Here is a 24861-nt window from a genome sequence, read left to right as displayed (position 1 = left end):
CCCGAATCTTCACGTCACAAACCCCTCCCCCTGCCATCGGGTTCGTGAAAGGGTTGTGATTTTACACCAGCATCATTCTCTTAAACTCTCTTAACGTGATTCGAATTATTAAGGGGAATCCTTATGAGCTGCCTTCTACTACTTAACTATAACCTGGAGGTGTGAAAAAGCAAATACTCATCGGCAAAAGGCAGTTTTATTGTAGATTTTATTGAACTTTCATGAAAAGCACTAACCTGGTTGACCCTCTTTGGAGATTTCCAGCAGATAACTGCTTTCTTGTGTACTCACTGAGCTGCAGTGTGTTTCAGAGTACTTCCTGTCTGACTCATTGTTGAATTTCACTTAAAAAAAGAAGAAAATCAAAGAGCCGAGTGCGGATATCTGTGACGCCGTACTGATGATGTTCAGGTTCTAAACATGAACGTGACCCCTGGCTGGACTCGTCTCTACACGGCCTGGTCTCTGACTCAGACAGATAAATCACGAGGGTTAAATGGCAAAAACACGACAGAGGAACGTAACATCTGCCGTTCGGAAACTCCAGATTCGACCACATGCAAGAGTTGTTAGTGTCATTCTACTGTAAATGATGAGACCGCTTTCCGTATCTGCTCACGTCCCCTGATTGTGCCATCCTTTTTTTTTCCTCCACTTTCCAGAACTCTTGTAAACTTCCCTCTTTCATTCTTTCATGTGTCGATTTATCGCTTCATCTCTGCGGAGCACAGAACCCCAGCCTGGCGTATCTCCACATCATCATGAGAAACGAAACCAAACTACAAGTCTCCCAGAAGCCCTTTTAACCTGTTTCAACTCCTGACCTAATTTTCTCCTGCCCGGCTGAGGAAATGCGCGGCGCAGTAGATCACCCTCCCTCGTGAGCCGTGTTGTTGCAGAACACAAGCCCAGCATGTGCTGGAGCCCAGATGCACAGGTCAGAGATGTATATAGATCTGGCTGCTTTACTGTTGATGACTTCCAAGAGGAGCTATGTCATGAGAACTCCCGGGAGGGGAGTAAATTAGTTCCCTGAAAACTTTCACACGTGCACTAAGAGAGAGAGAGCATGAAGGAAAGAGAGAAAGAGAGAGAGAGAGAGAGCGCTAAGCAACACCAGTAATTGTTTTGGTATCGAACTAATCACTTCTAATGTGGGCTTTTTCGTAAACTCTGATGTCTTTCAAGTTTTGCCGAGTGAAAAAAGTAGCAGGAAGAATGCGGCTTTGAACTGTTCTGTCTGGTGTGCATTAAAAAGCTCCTGACGAAACAATCTTGGGCTCCTTCATGAATAAAAAAAAGTCAATCTTTTTCAGTCTTTTGTAGACGAGGAACGTCTGATCACATGTGCTCCCCAGTCCACATGCCTTCCACAGCACCGCGCTTCCAGCTTTAGTGCGTTATCTTGGTTGTAAATGGTTGTTCCTGCAGCTCTCATGGCAATCTACACCATCTCACTCGTTTTCTTCCTTTTTTTTTTTTTTTTGCACTGGAAGCCCCGGAGGTGTCTGTGGCCAGTTAGTGCTCCCTCAGTGATGTGGGTAGTTTCTGGGGTCCGGGCCCCTTCACGGCCCCTCACACCTGGCTCAGAGGTCTGTCAGGCTCAGTTCCTCAGAGGCCGGAGCTTTTCTTTTCTTTTTTTTTTTTCCGCACAGGGGAAATCTTGTACGCCATCAGAATCGAGGGTGTGAGGTTGAGGGATTTAGCGGCGCCTGTGCCATCTGGTCCGCCTGTAAATCTGACTTAGGAGCCAACTGGGTGAGGAAGGGATCGATACCGTTAATTAGTCCTCCTTTAAAGCCATCTATCCCTCCCTCTTTTCTCTTATTCTTCACAAAATTTTTTTCTAAAATATCTCTTGAAACCAAAAAATCTGTGGTTGATGAAGTGAAAATCTGAGCAGCGTTTCATAATGTGTGCTTTTCTAGCTGCCTTGGTCTCAGAGGCTTCTTAAGTATCCGTTCCTTTTAAAATATGTTGCCATTCGTCTTCATATTTTTCACTATTTTCTAAAACGCTTGGCTCCAAGACTCGATGTGGAAAATGGATGAAGTCTTCTCTTTGAGTCAAAATATTTAATCACAGATAAAGTAAATGATTTCTTTGAACAGAGGCAGAGAACAAAAGTCAGAAGAAGCTGCAGTAAAAATGCAGTTAAGTCAATAAATCTGTTATGGACACTGCATTCAGACAATCTATCTTTATGGAAACAAATGTAAAAAGAAAAGTACATATTTTTCTTCTTTCATAAAAATATGTGGTTTTAAATATTGTAAAATGTGCACGTATTAGACTGAAGACACCGAAGAGACAGCTCCTGCAGAAGTAATACTGTAAACCTCACAGATGATAAATGACCGAGTGGAGAAGAAAGGTAAAGACAAAACAAACGTCTCGGTCCCAATAAAACCACATCCCGGCACCCTCGCATTCCTGCTATTAGGTCTCATTTCACGACAAGCTTCTAAAAATAGACTTTATGGGTTTCCAGGGAAAGGAGAATTTGGTTTTGGGAATGATGAGACGACACGCAGCCAGGATCGTGCAGATGGAGGCAGTTGTTCTCCATGAGGATTCACAATACACTGAAAAGAAGAATCGGTTTAATAGTTTATTTTCTGTGACCTTGAACACAGAATCAAGTTGTTTATCAGAGAGCTAATGATTATACTGTAAGAGAGGCAGAGGGCCTTTTAATGACGGTGTGTGTGAAGAAACAGGAAACAATACATCTTTGTGTCTGATGACTGATCAACTCATCAGAGCTCTTCATAAAGCCTGCTCTCGAAAGAAAAACTGATTTATGAACGAATGACGACAGTAAAAAAAAAAGCCACAACAAACAGCTGAGCTAAACTCTAGAAACCAACAGAGAGCTCATTAAAGGTCAATATTTATTTAAGGTTGCAGATGCATCATGGGTGATATATTTGTTCACAGTAGGAGGCTTTTCTTGTTGAGTTCAGGGGTCATGATGAAGCATCTCTCCTGTAAACAGTTGATATTAAAGCTTCATCGTGATCGGTTACCACTGTTTCATCGGTCAGAGAAGTGGAATTAGTCTTCTGATCTCGTCTCCTTCTCATGTCTGCCTGCAGTGTTTGATTCGGTGCCGTCCTCCGTTACCTGCTTCCAAAGTGCTGAAATCAAACTGTGCAGTTTCTGCACTGAACTCAAGCTTTTTTTTTTTTAACTGTGGTTCTGAATAAGATCCCCAGTGTGCTAATTATCATGAAGCGAACTGGGAGATGAGTTGGAAGAACAAATCACAGGATTTTTCCAGGACCTTTGATCACTTTTCAGAATGTATAATAAGTCCACTGAACGCAGCAGCCATGTTTAATTGGTTACTAAGAAAAAAGGGGCGCGTCATGCAGAAAGGGCAGATTATAGACAAACCAATTACAGTCGACTTGAAGCAATTATTCTCCGCTTTGAAATGTTCACTGTTGACATTCCTGCTCATATGGCCATGTTTTCAGCGGCTTCTGAGGGGGCACGCCGTCAATGTCCCCGCACGGCTGTTGACAAAACACTCGCCGTCTCTCAGCCTCAGCAGAAACAAATTGGAAGTGAAGCTTTACTTTTTAATCTCTGGAGTCCCTTTTGAGAACTTATATGAAACATTGCAGCATGGCCAGAAGAGCAGCGTTATGCTATGATTCAGAGGGTTTACATGCTAGTGCTGCTCACTATTGTAAATTTATAGCGTTCACAGATTGGGAGTTTTGTAGAGGAGGGTCATAAGGTATTACTGCATGAAATAAGTCACGGCCGTATTTCATCTCGTGCTTTTATCTCGTCCTTTCTTCCTCTGTGCTTCTCAGCGTGCATCTCGCTCCCCTGCTACCGTTTCAAGCTCTCCTGTTTCTCATGACACGGCTGTTATACTGCCGTACGTCCAAAACGCCCTCGCTTCCTGCTTTCCAGGGGGAAAGGGAGATGTGCTCTAGTCGAGTGTTTCATTGCCTCTTAAATTGTCCGAGGCTTGGGACGGCGGCGCTCCGAGCTTTAAGAGTCGCACGGCAGTTTTCACAAAGTTCGAACTGCAGCTGAGACTCACGATGGTTTTTTTTTTTGGTTTTTTTTTTGCTGAAGTCATTCTTTGTCCCTGCAGCATTTCGAAGTGTTGGCATCAGATTTCATGTGTGGCAGGTCAGCACGCCAAATCCATGGACACATCTGTGCAGTGGCTTTCCAGAGTGCCAAGACTGTGTGTGATCCAGATTTTACTATGAAAAAAAAAACAAATATTCCAACTGTCTGTCCATCCATCTTCTTCTGCCTCCATCCATCTTAGCCTCGCAGGGAGCTGGACCCGATCCCAGCAGACTGTGGGTGAGAGGCAGGATGCAGTCTGGGGTAAAAATCCACGCTGACACAGAGAGAACATGCAGACTCCACACAAAAAGCCCAAAACAGAGATAATGTCACGGTGTTAAACACTCATCTCCACTGTGTCCAAAGCTCTCAGGTGGCTGTGCCACTAAGTCACATTCATCTGATGACTTTTTGTATAGATTTGAGATATGTGACATAGTTAACTTGTAATTCCATTTTTCCAGCGTGCCATGACACCAGAGCCGCGTTTCAGTTCTTCTAATTCAGGCCCTGGATCTGTGTTTTGACTGTTGTGTGAGGCTTTGAGTGAAAACCCAGGCATGGCCGGGTTAACAGCGGTGTTGGAAGCTCTTCTTGGAAACAGTGCGTATTGTGTTGTCTGGCTGTGTTATGGGCCGTCTGTCCTGGAGCGGAGACCTTTACGATGGCCCGTCGTCTGGATAAACATTTCCATTCTGTCTGAGCTCAGCCGGGCGGCTTCGTGTAAATGTGCCGGCGCAACGGCTGCTTGTTACAGCCGTAATCACGTCCTTGTTTTTTTGCGATTGTGCGGGGATGAACGTGTGGGAGGAGATAAGGTAATGAATGCTCTGTTAATTCCTCCCGGATGAGGGAAATCTGAGAAGGAAGCGCGGGAACTGCTGACACACATACGTGGACGAGCGCCGCGTTTGGCGCGAGGAGGAGCTCAAAGGAATGCCCCCGTCGTACCAACAGAAACCCGAACTCCTGGGGTGTAATTAGATCTCACTGGAACACGTGCGTGTTTTCTGAGCAACCTCAAACATTTTCCTGAGACGCTGCTACTGTTTCCACTTTCCAGACTGAAGAACAGACACGCACATCCATGATGGAGGTGATCCTCGGGAAAAACAGTTTGACTTATTGTTTTGTTTCCTTCCCTATCAAAGTTTAGAAGTTTTACATTCCTGTCCTGTGAAATATGAATAAGAGCATTCACTCTTTGTGCATTTTGCACAGCACTTCAGTCTCAATCCAAAAATAATTCCTGCCAATACGAGGTTCAAAACAAACACCGACATCAGAAAAATACCTTGCATCCATTGTGAGGAAGGTTTTGCTCTTCAGAGAGAGCTGATGCTATTTTTATGGATGATATTATGTCTTTCTCTCTTCTGGGACGACAGGAATAACTTTGTTTGGTCAGAGGAAATTTAGGAAATGAGTGTTACGCATGGTTTCAGTCCACAGCCTCTCATCTCTCCGTGCCCCACCGGCAACTTTTTGTTTTTACTTCCATCTTGGCCTCTTTTTATAAATTAAATCACGAGCTTTCGGTGACTCACAGCTCAGCGCTGCACTTCAACGCTCACGCATCTGTGTGCTCTGTAGACCTGTGTCTCATATTAACGTCCCCGGCTGACACAAACACAGGCCGTTGTGGTGTTTTTTAGTGAAACTTTAGCTTTGTTTCTTCCAGATAAGTCCCACTCTGTTCTGCCTCTGGTCCTCTCATGAACCCAGTTCAACCCTACCTGCCTGACCTATATTCTGCCTCCGTTTATACGTTTCCTACATCTGTAGAAGTTTTCAGCCCAAGCAAACCCGCTGGCACTGAAATTACAGTCCCATCCAGAGTCTGTTTTACTGTAACAGAATTAACTATAAAAGCCTCTTACGGGGATGTTTGGTTTTGTTCATTTGTCTTGCTCTTATTCTCTCATCGCTGACCTTGCAGCGTAAAACACATAAACTGTCATTTGCATGAACACTAAAAAAAAAAAAAACGCTTGTGCAGTAATGTGGACAGGTAGCCTTGAACTCCCGAACGTTTCAGTGGATTTTACGACAGATTTTTGTTAGCTGACTGCTTCTCGGGATTGAATTTGGCGTCCGACTGGGCAGAAAACGGAGCAGATCGCACCGCTATTCTCTGAAGAGCAGTCAGAATTTACCGCAGCTCATCTTTCAGTGCAGGTTATAAGTGGGAGGATGTCATGCGGTGGCTTTTTGCCAGTCTTGAGAATGGCTGAAAACCTCATCTGCTGGACTGCCTCCAACTTTACATTGTCTTAAAGGATCATTCCCAAAGTCTTCTGTTCTGCTTCTTCAGTGGTTACCGATGGGGAAATACACTGGAAATTCTAAATATTTTTGTCTTTCTATTGTCAAAATCTACCCAGCGTTGCAGAACTTCATGAGTTTGCAAGTTGCAGAAGCTTACTCAGCCAAATTACCGAGAGACTCGTACCGTGCTTCACGCTGCTGTTCCATTAGGTGTGTTTGTTTGTCTTTTGGGAATTTGTTTGGGCTCCGGCCGCACAGTAAACTGTGTCAAATCCTGGCAGACGTAGAGTTGGGACAGAAAATGGAAGCGTTCCCCCGTTGTTTTACTGTCCGGAGCTGGATATAAGTCTGGCAGTGGTCTGGGTGACTGGAATCGGCTCGGCAGAGCCCGGGCGTCTGGCTCTAATGGCCTGGGCCATTAGCTGACTAACAAACTCAAGGTTACCCACAAACAAGTCTTAATTCACTCCTTATAGTGCAAGAGCTGAGTAATAAATTTGATTTTGTTAGGGAGAAAGATGAACTCACAGCTGAACTGGAGGCCGAGACGAATCAAGGAAATCACTCAATTTTAAACACAATTCAGTTTGTTTTGTCTTTTCACTGTACTTTCTTTTTTAAATCATACGTTTATGGATGTGGATTACAACAGGGATTCACGTGGAATCTAAGTCACTCCATTACAGATTTTTGCGTTATTGTCTTCATATCATTTTTCAAAAATGGCAACAGAATCTTCCTCATTTTCTGTGTTTCTTTGGAAATGGAAGACTTTGCACAAATTGCACATCAGAGTTTTTTTCCCCCTTTTTTTTAACTACTTCTCAAAACAACTGGTTATAATCTGAGACACACGTAATTGTTTTACGCAGTGGCAGTTATTATTCTCGGTAGAACAGGATATTACTCCGTTCTGAGAAAGGATGGAGGAGATGATGCTTTAGAAACTTCACATCGAGGCGAATGTGACAATTTCTGTTGCATCAAAACAGCAATCAACATGACAAAAAAAACTGCAAATCTTTGGAAAAACGCACATTTAAAACTAAATACTTGCTGCATTTGTATTGTATCTTCTGTATTGTAACAAAAACAAACAATAGAAACCAAAAAAAATGAGAGTAAAACAATATAATGTATCCTCTGCTGTTCAAAAAAAATAAAGATGATAATCTGTGATTGAAGCTTCTTTATTTATTTAGTTGTTTCCGTGGGTAGGATCCATCCATCATTCCTTCAGCTCAGGGTCGCGGGGGACTGGAGCGGATCCCGGCTGACTCTGGTCAAAGGCAAACACGCCCTGGACATGTCACCAATCCATCACAGGGCAAACGCAGAGAGACAAATAAATCCACACATGCTCATATTCATTCCTGTGGGTAATCTAGAGACACCAGTTAACCTCGAGCACATGTTTACGGTAGGAGGAAACCGGAGGACCTGGAGCAGACACACACACACACACACACACACACACACACACACACACACACACACACACACACAGAACATGCAAACTCCACACAGAAAGGCAAACAAACCCAGATCCCAATATTCTTCCGTCAGTATCTGTGAACTCCAAAATGTAATCCTTAAATTTAGATCATTTACATTAAACATCTCGAGGTTTCTGTCTATTAAAAGTCTGTTCCGGAGCCTTCCAGTGAGGCTCGCCCCGCCTTTGTGGGTTCAGGGAGACACACTTCAGAGCTGCGAACGCAGCTCCTGGCTAATGCAAAGCATAATAAGATAAGACTGTCTAAGTTGCGCAGTATGGGATGGAGATTTGGCCCCTCTCCCAAAGTCCTGGTAAAATAAATGTTGCACGCTGACAGACAGTTTGGCTGACCCAGTTTAGATAAATTCCAAAATGTAAATGAAACCGAAGAGGGCAGAGTGGTGAGTGGGAGGGGGGGGCACGCACGTTTTTAGACGGAAAGCTCTTTAAGTAGACTTCTTGCAGCGTTGTAGATAAGGTGGTCTCTCTCTTGTTTCTTTTCTTTTTTTTACATCATCTGTGTGAGTCAGCTGGCTCGTCTCGGTGCGGCCCCGCAGACCTCAGAGTGCTTCTCACCTCGCCAGTGGTCATAGTGCAGCCCTTCCTGCACATTCCTGGGTCTGTGGAAGATAATTGCTGCGGTTTATGAGAGGGAGAGGCCCTAAAGAAACACTTCCACCAGACCTTAGTTGTTTAAGTTTTTACTTCTCTGAATTCTGCTTCAGACGCAGACTTCCTTTAGTCCGCAGGTCTGTAGTTGCCCTCTGCAGCGCGACATCAGTCCACAGTGTGCAGATCCCAGGCTCCTCATTGAACACTTCCAAGTCTCCCTTAAACTGAGCCTTTCTTTCTTTGTTGTCCTTTGCTCATAATGGATAACATCTAAATTCTAATCACTGCACTTTGAAAGCAGCTCATTGTCTGCCAGCAGCTTATTACGTGACATACATGCAAAGCGACTCGGCAGTGTTATTGTTGTACTTTGTGTGAGGTATTGCAAAGCGGTGCTTGATTGTTTGAATGGGGGCCCACATTTCTGGCCCCAGATCAGTGCTTAAAGTTGGAGGGGGGGGGGTTCCTATAGAGACTCTTCCCTCACATGCTCCTCTTATTAACCCTCCTTCCAACTTATTGATGTCTGTCTGTTGCACAGTTTAAGAAAAACAAACTCTGCGACCTGGAACCACAATATGGGCCATAAACAGAGGTGCAACACTGGGAAAGTCCTCCATGTCAAAGGACCAGGACACAGACGATCCTTATTGAGATAAAGGTTTGAAGAAGAATGTCAAACACTTCTCAGTTCATTCATTCATATTTACTCTTTGCTTTATCCCAGTTATGGTTGCAGGAAGCGGGATCCTCTCCCAGCTGGTTGGGTCATTTGTAGATCAGATCACCGATCCGTCACAGATCATCTCTTCGTTTTGCATGAGAAATCTTATACAAGCTCAGAGAGAACATGCAAACTCCAGAAGGATGCCCTCTGTCTCCACAAGCCAACTGTCCTCCAAGCACATTTCTGTTGGTTCTAATACATTCAGCCCAACAAACTGGAAACTTTTAAAAGAAATGTACGATTAGACTGTGATAGTTCAGATTTTTTTCACTCATAACCACAAAAAATAACATTTTGAGGGTGAAGCCTGCAGATGAATCGCCTCAACTGTACATTATGTGGCCTTGAATGTGTAAATCACACTTCCAGAGCTGGTCTGTAGCACAAATTATCTGAAGTGTGTGTAAATCAGTTTGCAGGCGTGATTGTTTAAAGAGCAATTCAAAGTTTCCGACAAACTGTGTTTGACCTAAACCAAAGAGTCACTGTTTCGGATAATGAAAGGTATTTTCACTTCTTCTTTTTTTTTAAGAGAAAAAAGAAAAACAGTTAGAGTATCATTTTACCCAACTGCTCACAGAATAAATGTAGTCCGTGCGGTTTCTAGTCTCTTTTCGTTTTGCATAAGTGGCCACTGGCTGTGAATTATTTCATGAAGCAGCAGTTTTAATGAACGTGAGAATGAAAGTAATAACTGTGGTTTCTGGCCTGGTTTGTAACTGGTTGAATATCATATGATTTCTGTATCTTAACTGTTTAATAACTTAAATTCACAAACTATTTATTGTGATTTCATTTTTCTTGGCTACAAGTTAAATGAAAAATGTCTGCTTTCCCCGTTGGTAACATTTTAGAAAAAATGTCTTAAGTCAACTTGTCAGAGTGATCCAAAAGTAATTTCATTTTCGGGTTGACAGATAACGTCTCGTCTGTCGTCAGTTTAACATTCATGTTGTGTAATGACACTCTTAAAAGCTTCATTAACTCCACCAATTTTTTTTTCTACACATGTTTTCAGTGCACAGTAGATACCATGCACAGCATGGGTAGAGATGAAAAATACAGGTCAGTTCTGCATCTGAAGAAATGTGATTTATCCATCGAGAGCTTCAGCCGTCTGAGCAGATAGTGTTAGAAGAAATGGTTCATTTGGCCGCTCTTCCAGTTTGTTTTTGCAGCCGATATAATTATTGCTGTACAGTTTGTCATCACTCCTGTCACTCCACAGATTGTGGTTCTTACAGACCGGTGGCGCTCATCGTGTGTTCGATGCACGGCGTGGTCCGTACCGCAGACTGCTGTGGCGTATAGCTGGGGGGGAGGAATGAGATGGGGGGGGACGGAGTCTGCAGAAGCAAAAGACTGTCAGGAATGCGCTGGCCTGACATGTTGCAAGTAATTAACCCAGATTGATAAAAGATGAACTGTTGCTGCTGGTTTCTGCTGCAGCAGTGGGCTGTTGGCATGCACACACACACACACACACACACACACTCTCTCATGTGTCCACCCACACACTCTCATGCATTGTGCACACACTGCAGCTGCACCTGGGAATTTTGGCTTATCGACAGCATATTCACAATTTTCATGCCTCTTTAAGGATGCAGAGAGGGGAAAATATGACAGGAATTGCAGGCAACCGGTCATCAAGTGTCACAAGAGAGCGTTAGAAACGCTGCAGAAGGAGACGGGATGATTAGCATTCATTAAACCCGTCACTTGAGCGACAGCTGATGGTAGTTTTTGCAGCACGGTAACTGATCTTCAGCAAATCCTCATTTGCACAACCGTCAAAACGGTCGACCAGGACGTCCAATAGTGTTTCACTGGAAGCTTGTTCACCTGGACTCCTCTTTCATCTTTCTCTCAGTTCATACATCATTTCAAGTTGAAGCTGTTGCAGTCGTCTTCATGACTCTGCTGGCTGGTCGGCCTCTAAGAAGCTTGTAAAAAAAATTTTTGGTTTTTGTCTTTCAGCGTTTTTTTCCTCCTTTCCACTGTATTTATTGACCTCCTCCTCTTCCTCCTCCCATCTTCTTCTTTTACAGAAGCGCTACACTTTTACCAGCTCCTCCCATTGAGATCACTTGGCTCGTATTGTGTTCATCCTCCTGTTACAGTTAGAATCATGGCAGCTTTCAGTGAGGCGCTCTGCTCAAACGCGTCTTTCCAAGTTGACTTTCCAAGAGACGCGACTGGAAAACTGATGCTTTCTGTTTTAGTTGCGCTATATTGAGACGTGTGAGAAATTATGTGTGACTGCTGAAGAAGCAGGCTTTTTTTATATCGTTTGTCTCATCCACAATCATATAAGTGTGGGCGTTTTATGAGGCAGTAAAAGTAGATATTTCAGTCTGAACTGTGAAAATTGTCATGAATACACAAAAAAAACGCAGCGGTTCCCAGTCTTTTTCTGTTACTATCATGGAGCCTCTCCAGAAGGGACCTCTCTCTCTCTCTCTCTCTCTCTCTCTCTCTCTCTCTCTCTCTCTCTCTCTCTCTCTCTCTCTCTCTCTCTCTCTCTCTCTCTTTCTCTCTCTCTCCTCTGATTGTTCCAAAACATTACAGTGAAGCCAAACACCTCACCAACACACAACAGAATTGGAGCAGGAGACATCTAAAACATGCTTGACTTTTGACCACAAATCACCCAGAATCATAAGAAAATGTCCTTTAATCTACTGAACGCAGTGAATTTGCTGAATGTGTCTCTTGATAATCCCTGACTGAATTCAACAAAGCTCCCTTTCTTTCTCTGTCTCCCTCTTTCTGCAGCACTTGGCCAGATAATGCTGTACGTGGACGGGATGAACGGCCTCATATCTCACAATGAGACGGTCCAGTGGCTTTACACCCTGGTCGGATCCAAGGTGAAGAGCGTGCAAATTAACCTTTATGGGATTGTCACTTTGTAGATATCTGCTCAGCTGTCCCATACGGGCTCTGACAAAACAGATCAAGTGAAGCCACTGCTTTGTCAACACTGAGTAGGTCCTCCTGCCATCGTGGACACTTCGGCCCTCTAGTGGCCACATCGTGTCACTGACAGCAGATGACCAGTTGGCTCTTCTTTCTTTTTCCACTGTTGCACGCTCTGATGCTCTGATGAATGTCTTTTCTGTTTTTCTGTTTAAATGCCGACTTAAAATGTGCCTTATTTTTTGGTGACATTTATACAGTTTATAACACGGAGAAAATGTCTGTAGAAAATTAATTAACTTTATAAGAGTAGATTAAAAAAAGTCCCTTAAATTGACACTTATTCTGCAAGACATCTGGTTATATTGTATTATCTTCTTCTTTTGTTATTGGTTTTCGCTATTGTGAATTATTAGTCAGCATTTGTCATGTTTTCTCACTCATCTCAGTATTATGTAATTCATTTTTACTTATTGCTCTGTTTGTTTGTTTGCTGTCAGATTTTGTACAGTATGTTCCAACCAGCTGCCACTCATCTCCTCTTATCAAAGCTCATAGACCGGAAAAAGCTTTTACTCAGCGATCTTTAAGCTGAGAAGTTAAAGGGCTCATCTAGTGGCAGTAATAGTTAAAACAATACATGAACAAGTGCCGTTTCTGTTTTTGATCAGTTTGTTTTTCCTCCCTGCGTAGTTTCGTCTGGTGGTGAAAACGTCCCTGAAGCTGCTGCTGGTGTTCGTTGAGTACACCGAATGTAACGCCGCCCTGCTCATCAAGGCTGTGAACGCCGTGGATACCAAGACAGGTAAAACGACGAGGATGATTGAGTTCAGTTTTTAGATATAAATGAAAGAATAAAACACTTTCAGAGAACGCTTTATTCCTTCTTGTCAGTCTTTGCATGTCTGGTTCTCATTTCATCCTGTTAAATATAAGAGAGCAGCAGCTCAGTCCTCCATCTCTGAGCTGTGTGTGAAACTGTGCCTGCAGCAAAGTCCAGTTTCCTGCATTTTTCTTTCCAAGCCGAACGCTGTGCGGTGGCTTCCAGCAGGGTGCTGGTCACTGGTGTGCAGGGCTCAGGTATCCGTCTCCCTCGGCTCTGTCTTCCTCCATCACTCCTGCTGTTGCATAACAGGACTAAACCTGATCTCCAGCCTCTGGGAGGACGGGGATGACGCTGCTCCTTTCTTACTGCAGATCAGATCACTCCCGTCCGGACTTTCCACCGCCTCGTGTCTGGAGGCAGACGACTGTGTCTAGAAATGACCGGAGCTTCAATATGATGCAGCAGTTTTTCTTTTTGTTTTTTTAACTTCTTTCTCCTGCAGTGCGGTGGAGCCGAGCCAGTTCTTTTGCTGTGTGACGAGCAGCTGGATTAGACTGGAGCTTAGTTTAGTTTGATGTAAAATTTGAAAGATGGGGACTTTTTCCTGCCGTGTTGTTCGGACTGTTAAACGCAGTGTGTTTCACGCCTCCCGGTGACTCAGGTACAAAACTGTGGTCGAACGTCATGGAGATCCTGGATGAGAAAGACGGCGTGGACACGGAGCTGCTGGTGTTTGCAATGACGCTCATCAACAAGGTGCGTCAATAAAACGAACTGTATGGAAGTTACTTTCTCATTGTTCATGTTTTCATCAGTTTCTGGAAAACTTCAGAAACAAAAGTCTCTCATGACAGATTAGCATGCATATTTACCTGCTGTTGAGGAAAATGGAAATTATCATTAAAGCGCTGCTGATTATTCAGTAAAATAACAGTATGACTCAGTTTTCTTTCAGTCAGACAAAATAAATAATACAAAAATCAAAAGAAAGACAATCCCGCGTAAAGCTTTAATGACGGTTTCTTCGTTCTTGTGCGTCAGACTCTGGCTGGCCTCCCGGATCAGGACTCCTACTACGACATGGTGGACTGTCTGGAGGAGCAGGGCATCGAAGCCACGGCGCAGAGACACCTGAGCAGGAAGGGAACGGACCTTGACCTTGTGGAGCAGTTCAACATCTACGAGGTCAGTAAACTGACGCTAAACTCAGGGCCGTCAGTGTCTTTTTATTTCAGAGGACAAATACAGACCAGTGAAACAACAGCATATTTACCTCTGTATATGCTGAATAGAAGCTTCTGCTCCATCAAGTTTTATGCTCTTTTTTCCCGCCTCTTGGACTCAGGTGACTCTTCGACACGAGGACGGTGACAATGAAACCCAGCTGCCCCCAAGTGGGCGAAAGGACCGGCGGCGAGCCAGCGTGGGCGGCTCCCACGAGAGGCGGGGCCTGGAGAGGAGGCGCAGCCGAAGACACTCGCTCCAGAGCAGCAGGGGCCACGCCTCCGCCCCGGCGTCTCCCAGCAGCCCTCACTCTCACACAGGTGGCCTCCTGCCGTTTGGCGGCCAGCGGGTGGAAGACATCAGCGAGAGGTGAGGGACAGAATGCACGAATGCAGGGCTGGTTTTTAAAAGTTCAGGGTTTGCGCTTTTTTAAAGCATGATTTTTATCTACAAGTCAAAAGGCATCATAAATTATGTGTGTCTTATATTACAGTCTAGGATTGATACATCTACTCCATACTGAGCCAACGTGGAGAATTTAATTATACAGTAACTTAAAGAATGGTGAAAGTCAGACGGCAGCTGCTTAAGTTAATTTTCCTGCTGTCGGAGACTTTCCCTTCCTTCTGATGGAAATAGGAAGCTTCTGTGCACACATGATATGAGCTCTCATCTCCCCGTCTGAAATCAGACTTCCTGAGAGTGACAGTGCATTAAATCCTACTGAAACATGTTGAGTGTACAACGAACAGACTTCAGGTGACAGCTGCTCGGAATTCACTCTCCAGACAAAATGTCAGGAAATAGACGGTTTTCTTTGATCGTATTGTGACCATCCTGAAGTCACCTTAACGGAGGACGGTTCTAGTCAGAACAAAAGCCGAGCTTTAATTTAAAACTACATTAAACATGTTTTTTTCTGTGTTTTTTCCAAATCACTACTGATTATTGAGCAGCGCAGCCCGACCTGCCATCATTAATAACGAACTCTCTTTAAGTATTATGCCTCCCGATATTCCTGGTCGCACTCAGATTCTTCAGGTTTACTTAGATTGAGTCCAGCGGGTCATACGATACCAGGCCGGCTTCTTCCAGGCCACCGCAGGAAATTCGAGCCGCCTTTGAAGATCGCAGAATTTTCCATATCGTTAATGAAATCCAGACAAGCGAGCATTATCCCCAAAGCAAACTGGCCTCGGACCGCTCTGTGTGACGATGCCAGACTATCAGTCGAGCCGCACACGATGCGAAACCTTCCCCTCCGCTCAGGCCACGGGGAAATGCTTCACGTCGGCCTGGCACATTTCGTTTTAACGCTCTCATCACACATGAGGACCTTCGCAACTGTCACATGTTCATATCCATCTGAAATGTTCTGAGACGACCTTAAGCCAGTGTCTTGAATCATACTAACATGTCATGCTTGTTTGTCTGTAATAATTCTAACGCCGTGCACGTCTCTAATGTCTCTCGTCTTTGTGTCCTGTTTCTTCATCTTCTGCTGTGTGGTTTCATGTTGTCTCTGTCGTGTTTCTCTCTCCCCTCGCCCGCCCACGTCTTCCCTTTCCTCCCTTCAACCCTCAACCCCTCCTCTCACCACAGAGAAGAGGAAGAAGAAGAGGAGGAGGAGGAGGAGGAGGAGGAAGGGGAAGAGGAGGAGGAGGATGAGGAGGAAGAGGCAGATGATGAAAGTCATCCAGTTTCTGAGTCCTCTAGACAGGGTGCTCGCAGGTATTTTAGGAAAACTAGTCTCGACGATACAGTTTTCCCGTTTCTCCCAAAGTGAAGGTTTAATTCTCTCTGGGCTCCTGCTCTTCTGTATTTTGTCATCCTAGTGTGGCTCCAGCTGTAGCAGGCTCTCCTAACATGTGTTTGAACTTAAAGTGTATGGCCAACATCCTCTCTGACCCCAGTGACCCTGACGGGCAGAGAGAGTGTCTGAGCGCCGAGGCCAGGGCGCCGCCTCCCGTGTCCGTCGCACCTCAAAAGAGGACCTTTAGTCCTTGGTGTGTTCCGCTCAGCCCACCCGACTGCTTCATGTTCTCTGTTTGCTCAAACACAACGTCAGGCTCTGCACCCCCTCAGTGTCAGTCTCCCCACCTCACACACACACACACACACACACACACACACACACACACACACACGCACACTGTCCTCAGGGAGCGCAGGTAGAGGGCGGAGCTCCGGCTCGTCCGTCTCCCTTCTGTCCAGATCACCAGTGTTTGAACACGACCTCCTCCCCCTCACTGCTGCTTGTGATTCACGCTAGATCACCGTGACCCCGCCGAGCATTTTAAAAGGGCAAACACACTTAGTAGATTTAGTCAAATGTGTTTTTGTTCTGGGAGGTTTTTGTTCTTAGACAAACTTGGAGTTAACTCTGCCTTCTTCGTTCTTTAAAAGGTTTATTTGGGGGGGGGGGGGTTTCTTTTATACTGACTAGCAATTACAGTAGTTTGTTTCCTATTAGAAAAAAAATACCAAAACATTTTGTTATTTTTGAGAAAATATAAAACTAAATTTGAATACATGGGACCGTGTCCTTACTTTGGGTTCAAACAAAATGTCTTACGCACAGAAGAGTTATTGGAAACAGCCTGCGGGTGAAAAGAGGGCTAGTTAAACAAGTTGTATCTCAAGTTGTGTTTGATGCACACGGAGAGAAAAACAAAAACAAAAAAGAAACTATATGATAAACCACACTCACTATACAGTTGGATAGTTACAAAGCACTTCTACACAATATGAGAATTCTGACTAGTTATTCGTAACTTTAACTTGCTCTACTTCTTGTAATTACTCTAAGATGATTCAGTAAATGTGTAAATATGGTATTTTTCACTTTGAAATGCATACATTAAAACAACATTTACAGAATAATTGTTAATTTGTGGTTTAAATCACCTTTCCCATCACGCCTGTGAGTTTCTCTCTCCAGATGTTCATGATATGTGTTTGATTTTATCCGTCCTCTATAAAAACATTTCTCACTGGCCTGTTGAGCAATAGCTGGCTGTCTGAGATCTCCAGTGCAGAAGAATAATGTTATTCTAGATGTAGCATGGGTCCATTCAGGCCCAAATCAGACAAAAACCATCTGTAGATGAAGATTGAGGCTGTCCTCGCTCACAGCCTGAATAAAAAGAAAAAAAAATGTTTTCCTCCTTGGCCCAGCATGTGTTTTTGATCTTATTCGACCAGAATGATGTCCTGATTTATGTATACCGAACAATAAAAAATAACCTAGTAGATTTTATATACAGCTGTATTTATTGCAGGCGGGTTTTTCCTTCTTCTTCTTCTTCTTTTAACAATCACACTAAACAGCTCAGACAGGCAGAGATCTCGTGTTTCCCCCGTCTGCTCTCTTGTGTTGTGTTGTGGTCTTGCTGCCCGCTCACCTAATAACTAACGGTTTCATGTTTAGTGGACGACCTGACGCTGTTTCTCGCTCTCATCTTCAGCCTGACAGATACTTCGTCTCCTCCCTCTCACGCTGCTAGAAAGCCCTGCTGGGCGGAAAGGTAAGAGCGAGGAGTGAAAAGATGTCTGTGAAAGGTTGTGACTTCAGACGCAGTAAAGCGATATGCTTCACTCCCAGTGACGGATTCTGTCAGATGTAATATGAACACTGTTTGATAAGGAGGATTTCCTCAAGTGCGCCGCAGACAGACCTCCGTCTGAGCGTCACGCCACACATTTCTCCGCTGACCGTGATCCGTCTGGCTGTGCTTGGCTTTTAATAGGATTCTATCATGAGAGAAAATATCAATTTCCTTTTCTTTTCTCTTTCCAGAGTCGGCACCAGCGGCTCTCCGTATCCCGGTAAACAGCAGACTCCCGCATCGCCGACGCATCGCTTCACCAGTTCAGCTGCCGTCACACCAGAATCCAACAGGTTGGCGCATAGAAAATAGTTGTGTTTTCACCATTTTTGAAATTTCTCAGCTTCATCACATCCGTTCACGTTTCTTCGCCACGCAGACCTGCGTTGGGAGGCTTGCTCACGTCGTCGTACAGACAGCACCAGGAGTCTCTGGCCGCAGAAAGAGAGAAGAGACGCCTGGAGAGGGAGGAGCGGCTGCAGAGGATCGAGCGGGAAGAGAGGAACCGCTTTAAGTGAGCTCTCACACCAAACACAGCATGACTTCATACCGTTGAGGATGCACTGTGGGATATCCTAACTGTGGACCATATGCAGCTGTGAATAAAGACACGATGTTTGCTGGCAGGTGGTTCCTGGCACCACAAATCTTCCACGAGTCTGGGGAAAGCTCGGCCTTCTTTACGAGCTTCATTATGCGCGCCCAGTCATGTCAGGAAGCATATGGTCCGCTTTTCTGTCATGTTTAAACATTTCAGAATGCTCTGTCATCTCTGGCCCATCTTTTATGGCTGTATGAACAGAAATGAACGCGTCCGCTCAGTGGAATCAGTTCCTGAACGGATCATTTCATCCCCTCCGTCTCTTGTCTCCCTCTGCCTCAGCCGAGACTGCGCAGACAAGCGGGAGGAAGCAAGACAGGCCAGAGAGGAAAGGTGAGAGATGGTCACGGGGTGGCAGTAACCGCCGCCGCTGTGAGGACGCTCTGAGGTCCTTCAGTGAAATTAAGAGCAGATGTGAAGAGTGCTGTACCCAGCCTCAGGGTGAATTATGGGTGTCGGGGCCCCTATGGGCCTGCGCACCATTAAGACATCCCAGAGGTAACAAGACAAGTGTGTAATTGTGTTTTAGCATGCATGTGGTTCAGACTGTGTGAGTGACATAATTTATATTGACTTTATGCCTTCACCCATTTCACCCCTGTGAAGAAATGTGCTACGCGCCCAAAATGCTCCTGAGTCTCCCAGTAATGAGATTATAACTCATTTTCCATAATTACACTGGAATGATGACATTTTAAATGGTTGTTATTCAATGAAAACACGTTTCCTATCAAATTCATGGTGAAATAGTAGCCTTTCTTCCAAGAATTCACAGCCGATCGTCTCGTCCTCGCAGGTACAAGGCCGCCGAGCGGCTCGCCGCAGAGGAGTTTGAGCGAGAGCGTCCCAGAGCGCCCGTCCGAGGACGGACGGAGATCACTCTGTGCTTGAGTTCGAACCCAGCCAGCCGCTCAGCGTCACGCTGCACCACGCCGTCTTCCATCGCGTCTCATGAAGACTCGGTCAGCAGTGCACGGCAGGCGCCAGGTGAGCAGAGAGTGATTCATTCACACATTCGCTGTCAGTTTCCTGGAATATTCCGCTGAAATAAGCCTTGTTTGCAGGATGGAATCACAAATTTTCATATTACATTTGTTATACCTTGAACATAGATCAGATACCTTCCAATAACTTGTAGCTAATTCTACTAGTTGAAAGAGTGTGTGCAGCTCGTTTTTTTTTTGTTTTGTTTTGTTTTTACTACTTTTAATTCAAGTGATCTAACGGTAGTTTATCACTGAGTGCAAATTATCAGCACTCTTTACTCTTTTGCTTGTGTTGGTATTTTGAGTGGAGATTGAAAATATGAAGTCGTTTCAAAAAGTAGACGAGAGAAGAATTTTAAATGTTTGTTTAAAGAAGGTGAAGGTATTTATGCCAAAATATCTAAAATTCGTACTTTCGAAACAGTCTAATGAGGTTCAGATTAAACAGCTTCAAGTATTTAAAGATAATTTGTTGTTGCTGCAATCACTGAAAATAATATGTCTTCCAGAATGGCTGTGGTTTATCGCTTAAGATAATGTTTCTTTGGTGAATTGATTTTGATGTTGCATCTCAGCACATGGTCAAACAAGCTTCCTTCTATACTCTGATTACTCCCTGTGCCATTATGGATCTGCTCAGAAGTTATTTCAGTTCTAAACAAAGATTATTTTCTGAAGACTATTTAATGATATGAGTAAAATGTAACTTAATTATTTGCAGTAACAGTTTGTTTTCACGTTGTTTTGATTTCTCTTCCAGGAGCAGAACACGTTTCGGAGCCAAAAGCCGACCCACCGACCAGAAGTGAAAGTCCAGCAGCAGACGTATCGGAGCGTCCCGCCGCTCCCCCCGCCGACCCGGACAAATGGCGAAGCGTGACGAAGTCAGAGACGGAGGATATCGCTGAGACTCAGCGTGAAAAGGAAGCAGCAGCCGAGGCGACGTTAAGTGAACAGAGGGAGAGAGAGGAGGTGCAGGAGAGGCCGGAGCAGCAGGAGCAGGGCAGGGATGAGGCGGCGGGAGACGAGGCCGAGGCCGAGGCGACGGAGGCGGAGGCGGAGGAGGAGTCAGAGAAGGAGCAGCCGGCAGAGAGGGATGTGGAAGACGGTGTACTGTTAAGTGAGAAGGAGAGACAGAACGAGGAGGTGAATGAGAAGGACAACTGCTCTGCGTCCAGCATCTCGTCCACCAGCAGCACTCTGGAGAGGGAGGAGCGCGAGGAGAAGCTCGCCAGCGACACTGAAACAGGTACGGGTTCACCCATCCACACCGCTCGTCTGGTTTCTCCGGCCGGTCGGTCTCATTCGCTCTCGTTGCCTCGACAGGCCGGTGGACGCCGTGCATCAAAGAGGAGGACGTCAACAACCAGTGCAACAAGATCCTCAACAGCAAGCGCTTCATGCTGGACATGCTCTACGGCCAGAAGGCGGCCGGCGAGGACGAGGAGAGCGTGGAGGAGTCGGAGAAGGAGAGGTGTAAGTGTGAGAAGGAGGCGGAGGTCGGCGACTCCGTGGCCAGCCTGGCCAGCAGGATCTCCACGCTGGAGGCTCACAGGCAGGCCCGGGGGGAGAGCGTGAAGAAGATGGAGGTGGGACATCTGGACAACCAGGGCAGCGTCCGGGCCGTGGCCGAGAAGTTCGGCGATCTGGTCAAAGGCCTGACGTCCCCCCCCGAGCCGGAGACGTCGAGAGACCAGCAGCAGGCGGACAAGGCGTCCGCCGCGGCCTCGCCGCCGGCGCCGCCGAAGAAGGAGTCGGACCACATCTGGGACCAGCTGCTGGCGACGCCCAGAGAGCTGCGGATCAAGGAGATGGACTTCACCGACCTGCGGGACGACGACGACATGGACGTGTTGGACATGGACACCGTGACGGGGTCGCACGAGCTGACGCCGCCCCTACCCCCTCCGCCGTTCAGCGCCGCCCTGCCGCCGCCCCCGCCTCTGTTCGGGTGCCCGCCGCCCCCGCCCATCCTGGGCAAAATGATGCCGCCGCCGCCGCCGTTCATGGCCCCGATGCCGCCGCCCTCCCCGCAGCTGAGCCGAGGGGAGGCGCCGCTCTTCCAGAAGAAGAAGAAGACCATCCGCCTCTTCTGGAACGAGGTGCGCCCGGTGGACTGGCAGTGCAAGAGCCACAAATTCTGCAGGGAGTCTCTGTGGTCCAAACTGGAGCCCGTCAAGGTGGACACGTCCAAACTGGAGCAGCTGTTCGAGTCCAAGTCCAAAGAGCTGCCCGTTACCAAGGTAACGTCCTGCTGCATCGCTGCACTGAGTACTGCACCGGGGTCAGATGGAACTTTTGGCTTTTTGACGTTGATTGTTAGGAATTCAGCAACGCAACTGTGGACAATCTTCTGAGTCCTCATATCATAGTTATTGCATACTGACTTAAAAAAGTCCAAGCATAAGTGTTGTGCTTGTCAAGTATGACATGTATTTCATCTCTTATTTCCTTACACTGTCCTCACGCATTAACTTGACTGCTGACTTATTTCCTGACTGATTCACCGACTTACTGCCCAACTTACATAATTTGTCACTTACCAGTTTACTAATTTACTGACATAGAGTAATTAGTGACTTACTAATTTACTTAAACGCTGGCTTAGTTATCTGCTGAATGGTTTACTAACTTAGTCACATAAAAGCTGCCAAGTTACCGACTGGCTAATTTTCTTACATACATACTGACTGATTATCTAACATACGTACTAACCCTAACCCTGACTTATTTATCATGGTGGCTGAGGCTCAGTCAGCAGAGAGACTCATCCTCTGATCCTGAGTCTTTAAGGACTAAACTTCACGTTGTGTGAGTGAAAGGTCAACTGACGTTGAGCACATTTTAGTTCAGGGCTCACATACGACCCAGTCTCATTTTGAGGACGCCGGGCCAGTAAAACACTATACTACCATACTAACCGTTATTATTTAACTTTATGGGTTTTTGTTATGTAATATCCATGATGAAAATAGTCGATAGTTTCACAAAATTACTACCAAAAATGACTACAGTCTTAACATAAAGCCGAGTTTATTGCTACGTTCCTGTGCTAAAACAGTGAAATGTCTCTAAAATTTCTCCTAAAGTTGTTGCATTATGCAAGTTTTTACAAACTCACCTTGACAGCTCTGATGGTGTTAGACACTAGTAGACTAGCTGACAGCAAAACTGCTCTTATAAAATCAGTTTTAAAAAATCAATCTTTTCTTTGAAATTTTTCAAAGTTTAGACAGACCGGATCGGAACCTCAGGCTTTATGATCGACATCTCTGACTTAACTGCATTTTAAGACTGTAGTCAGATGTGTTAAACCAGTTTATTTCCCATTTTCAAACGGACTTACCTATTAATCGTATTATGTATTTATAAGTCATTTTGTGTATTTCTAAATCATTTTGTAGAGTTTTAGCCTCTTTTCCACTCAATGAAACATCATTGATGTCAGTGTTATTAAATCACATACACCTTTATAGAAACAGTATCTTAAATGTCACGCCTTTAAATTCTTCATCCTCTACACAATCTGCTTGTGTCCCGCAGAAAGCAGCTGTCGATGGCAAACGACAGGAAATCATCGTTCTGGACTCAAAGCGCAGCAACGCTATAAATATCGGCCTGACTGTTTTGCCTCCTCCTCGCACAATCAAGACCGCTATCCTCAACTTTGACGAGTACGCGCTCAACAAGGAAGGCATTGAGGTGAGTCGTCTCAGGATGCACACTTCTGAGCCTTCAAATCCATTTTTCAGGCTAAATGTGTCCAAAATAAACATGTTTTTCTGGAGTGATTTGTACCTACCACACCAGAATACACAAGTGGATTTCCTCATTCCAGAGAGATATGTCTGAGGTCGCCCGTAACGTTGACGTATCGGGTGTTTTTTCTGGCGGCGTGGCGAGATTTTGGGATGTTTTCATGTGATTAATCACAAGTGATGGTTACAGGTCATTTTCAGCTTATTTTGAAAACCACACGATTCGAAGGACTTCGCATGAGCAGATAATGTTCAGTGCTGCATTCCTGTGGCGTTATACAGTCTATAGTTTTCAGAGCTTCTCCTTGAATTCGTCCTGGGCGGGGAGGAGTTTTTCCTCCCCACCTTCAGTGTTTTTCTGCCAGACAACAAAAAGCGAGGTTGAAAAGTTCAGACGTCACAAAAATGCGCTGCAAATGTCGCGTCAATTCGTATCCACTCCACTCTCGCCTGTGTGATTTACTCTGTTCACATTTGATGCAGAAACGCGACGGGTAATCCTCTGAGCCTGTTCTGTTTCTCTTCGCCCTGGCAGAAAATCCTCACCATGATCCCCACCGAGGAGGAGAAGCAGAGGATCCAGGAGGCTCAGCTGGTCAACCCCGACGTCCCGCTGGGCAGCGCCGAGCAGTTCCTGCTCACCCTCTCCTCCATCACCGAGCTGTCGGCCCGCCTGCAGCTGTGGGCCTTCAAGATGGACTACGAGCTGATTGAGAAGGTCAGACGCATTCCTGCCCCCTCTGATCACACGCAGACGCATCGCTCCCACCTAAACGCGGTGCTTCCATCCCACTGCATCGACGTTCAGCCAAACTCAGGAAACGGGTCAATGTGATCACCTGGTTTATCCATGATGTTAGACTCTGTTAGATCTGATTTATAGATTTGATCAGACAAGATCACTGATATCTGCTTTAAATTTGATGTAAATATTTAAGAGACGTTTTTAGAGATGTTTTTTTTTGGACATTTCACTGTGTTTTGCGCCAAAATTGTTCGTGTATAAAAGAAATATCACACTCAAAAATGTCCTGAATATTAGTATTAGTGGGATGTTGCTCTGAATAAAGCTCAGTATAGATTTCAAACGAATTTAGAGCTACAGGCAGAGCAACGCCAGCTTATTTATTTATTTATTTATTTATTTATTTATTTAATAGGGACAGTGCACATTAATAAACATCTGCATTGCCAGACAATAACAGGCGTAAATATCCCGGATTATAGCCACAAGGCTAATTTACATCTGCTTGTTTCTCATCTTAATCCCTGCTGTTTTACTGGGTACTTCTTAATTGACTTTTTTCCTTTTTTGTTTCTACACCATCATAAAAACCAGTTTGGCTTGAAACCCTATTTACAAATGTTTCAGGATAACACCTCAAGCCGTGATTGGTTTGGATTAGACTGATTGCTTAGAGATTTTAAAGAAGCTCCTCAGAGTTAAACAGGTGAGATGTGACAGACAAAAGAAATTGCCAGAGTTTAGGAAATTTTCAATCGGCTTTCAGGTCAGGTTCAGTCCCCACTACAGTGATATCTCCTGTGTCGGCTGCTGGAGGTGCATCCATTGTTCTGGTGTTTCAGGAAGTAGCAGAACCTCTGCAGGACCTGAAGGAAGGAATGGACCAGCTCGAGAAAAACACAACGCTCCGATACATCCTGACCACCCTGCTGGCCATCGGCAACTTCCTCAACGGCTCCAACGTGAGGAACGCTCCAGACTTTTT

At 45.2% G+C, this 24861-nt stretch overlaps 1 protein-coding gene across 5 annotated transcripts in view; it reads left to right on the top strand.

Moving 5' to 3' along the window:
- The window catches only part of fhod3b (formin homology 2 domain containing 3b), an 89958-nt gene that overhangs the window by 58577 nt on the left and 6520 nt on the right, over window positions 1-24861 (top strand). For 2 of the 5 annotated variants that reach the window (XR_003932472.1, XM_030103805.1), the window contains exons 6-20: window positions 11985-12079; window positions 12822-12933; window positions 13616-13710; window positions 13996-14139; window positions 14300-14547; window positions 17646-17705; window positions 17978-18079; window positions 18166-18300; window positions 18670-18720; window positions 19184-19374; window positions 20134-20622; window positions 20700-21616; window positions 22917-23075; window positions 23667-23849; window positions 24719-24838. Coding sequence is in view for 4 of the 5 variants with exons in the window: in XM_030103805.1 (XP_029959665.1) it covers window positions 11985-12079; window positions 12822-12933; window positions 13616-13710; window positions 13996-14139; window positions 14300-14547; window positions 17646-17705; window positions 17978-18079; window positions 18166-18300; window positions 18670-18720; window positions 19184-19374; window positions 20134-20622; window positions 20700-21616; window positions 22917-23075; window positions 23667-23849; window positions 24719-24838 (3101 nt within the window). In the remaining variant the exon portion in view is untranslated. Of the gene's footprint in view, window positions 1-11984; window positions 12080-12821; window positions 12934-13615; window positions 13711-13995; window positions 14140-14299; window positions 14548-14919; window positions 15910-16013; window positions 16185-17645; window positions 17706-17977; window positions 18080-18165; window positions 18301-18669; window positions 18721-19183; window positions 19375-20133; window positions 20623-20699; window positions 21617-22916; window positions 23076-23666; window positions 23850-24718; window positions 24839-24861 lie in introns of those variants that run through there. The other 3 variants (XM_030103809.1, XM_030103806.1, XM_030103808.1) reach the window with 3 other exon arrangements.

Source organism: Salarias fasciatus, chromosome 11 (assembly GCF_902148845.1).
Source record: "Salarias fasciatus chromosome 11, fSalaFa1.1, whole genome shotgun sequence".
Taxonomy (NCBI): domain Eukaryota; kingdom Metazoa; phylum Chordata; class Actinopteri; order Blenniiformes; family Blenniidae; genus Salarias; species Salarias fasciatus.
The sequence above is the reverse complement of the archived record's forward strand: the minus strand, read 5'-3'. Positions and strand labels throughout refer to the sequence as shown.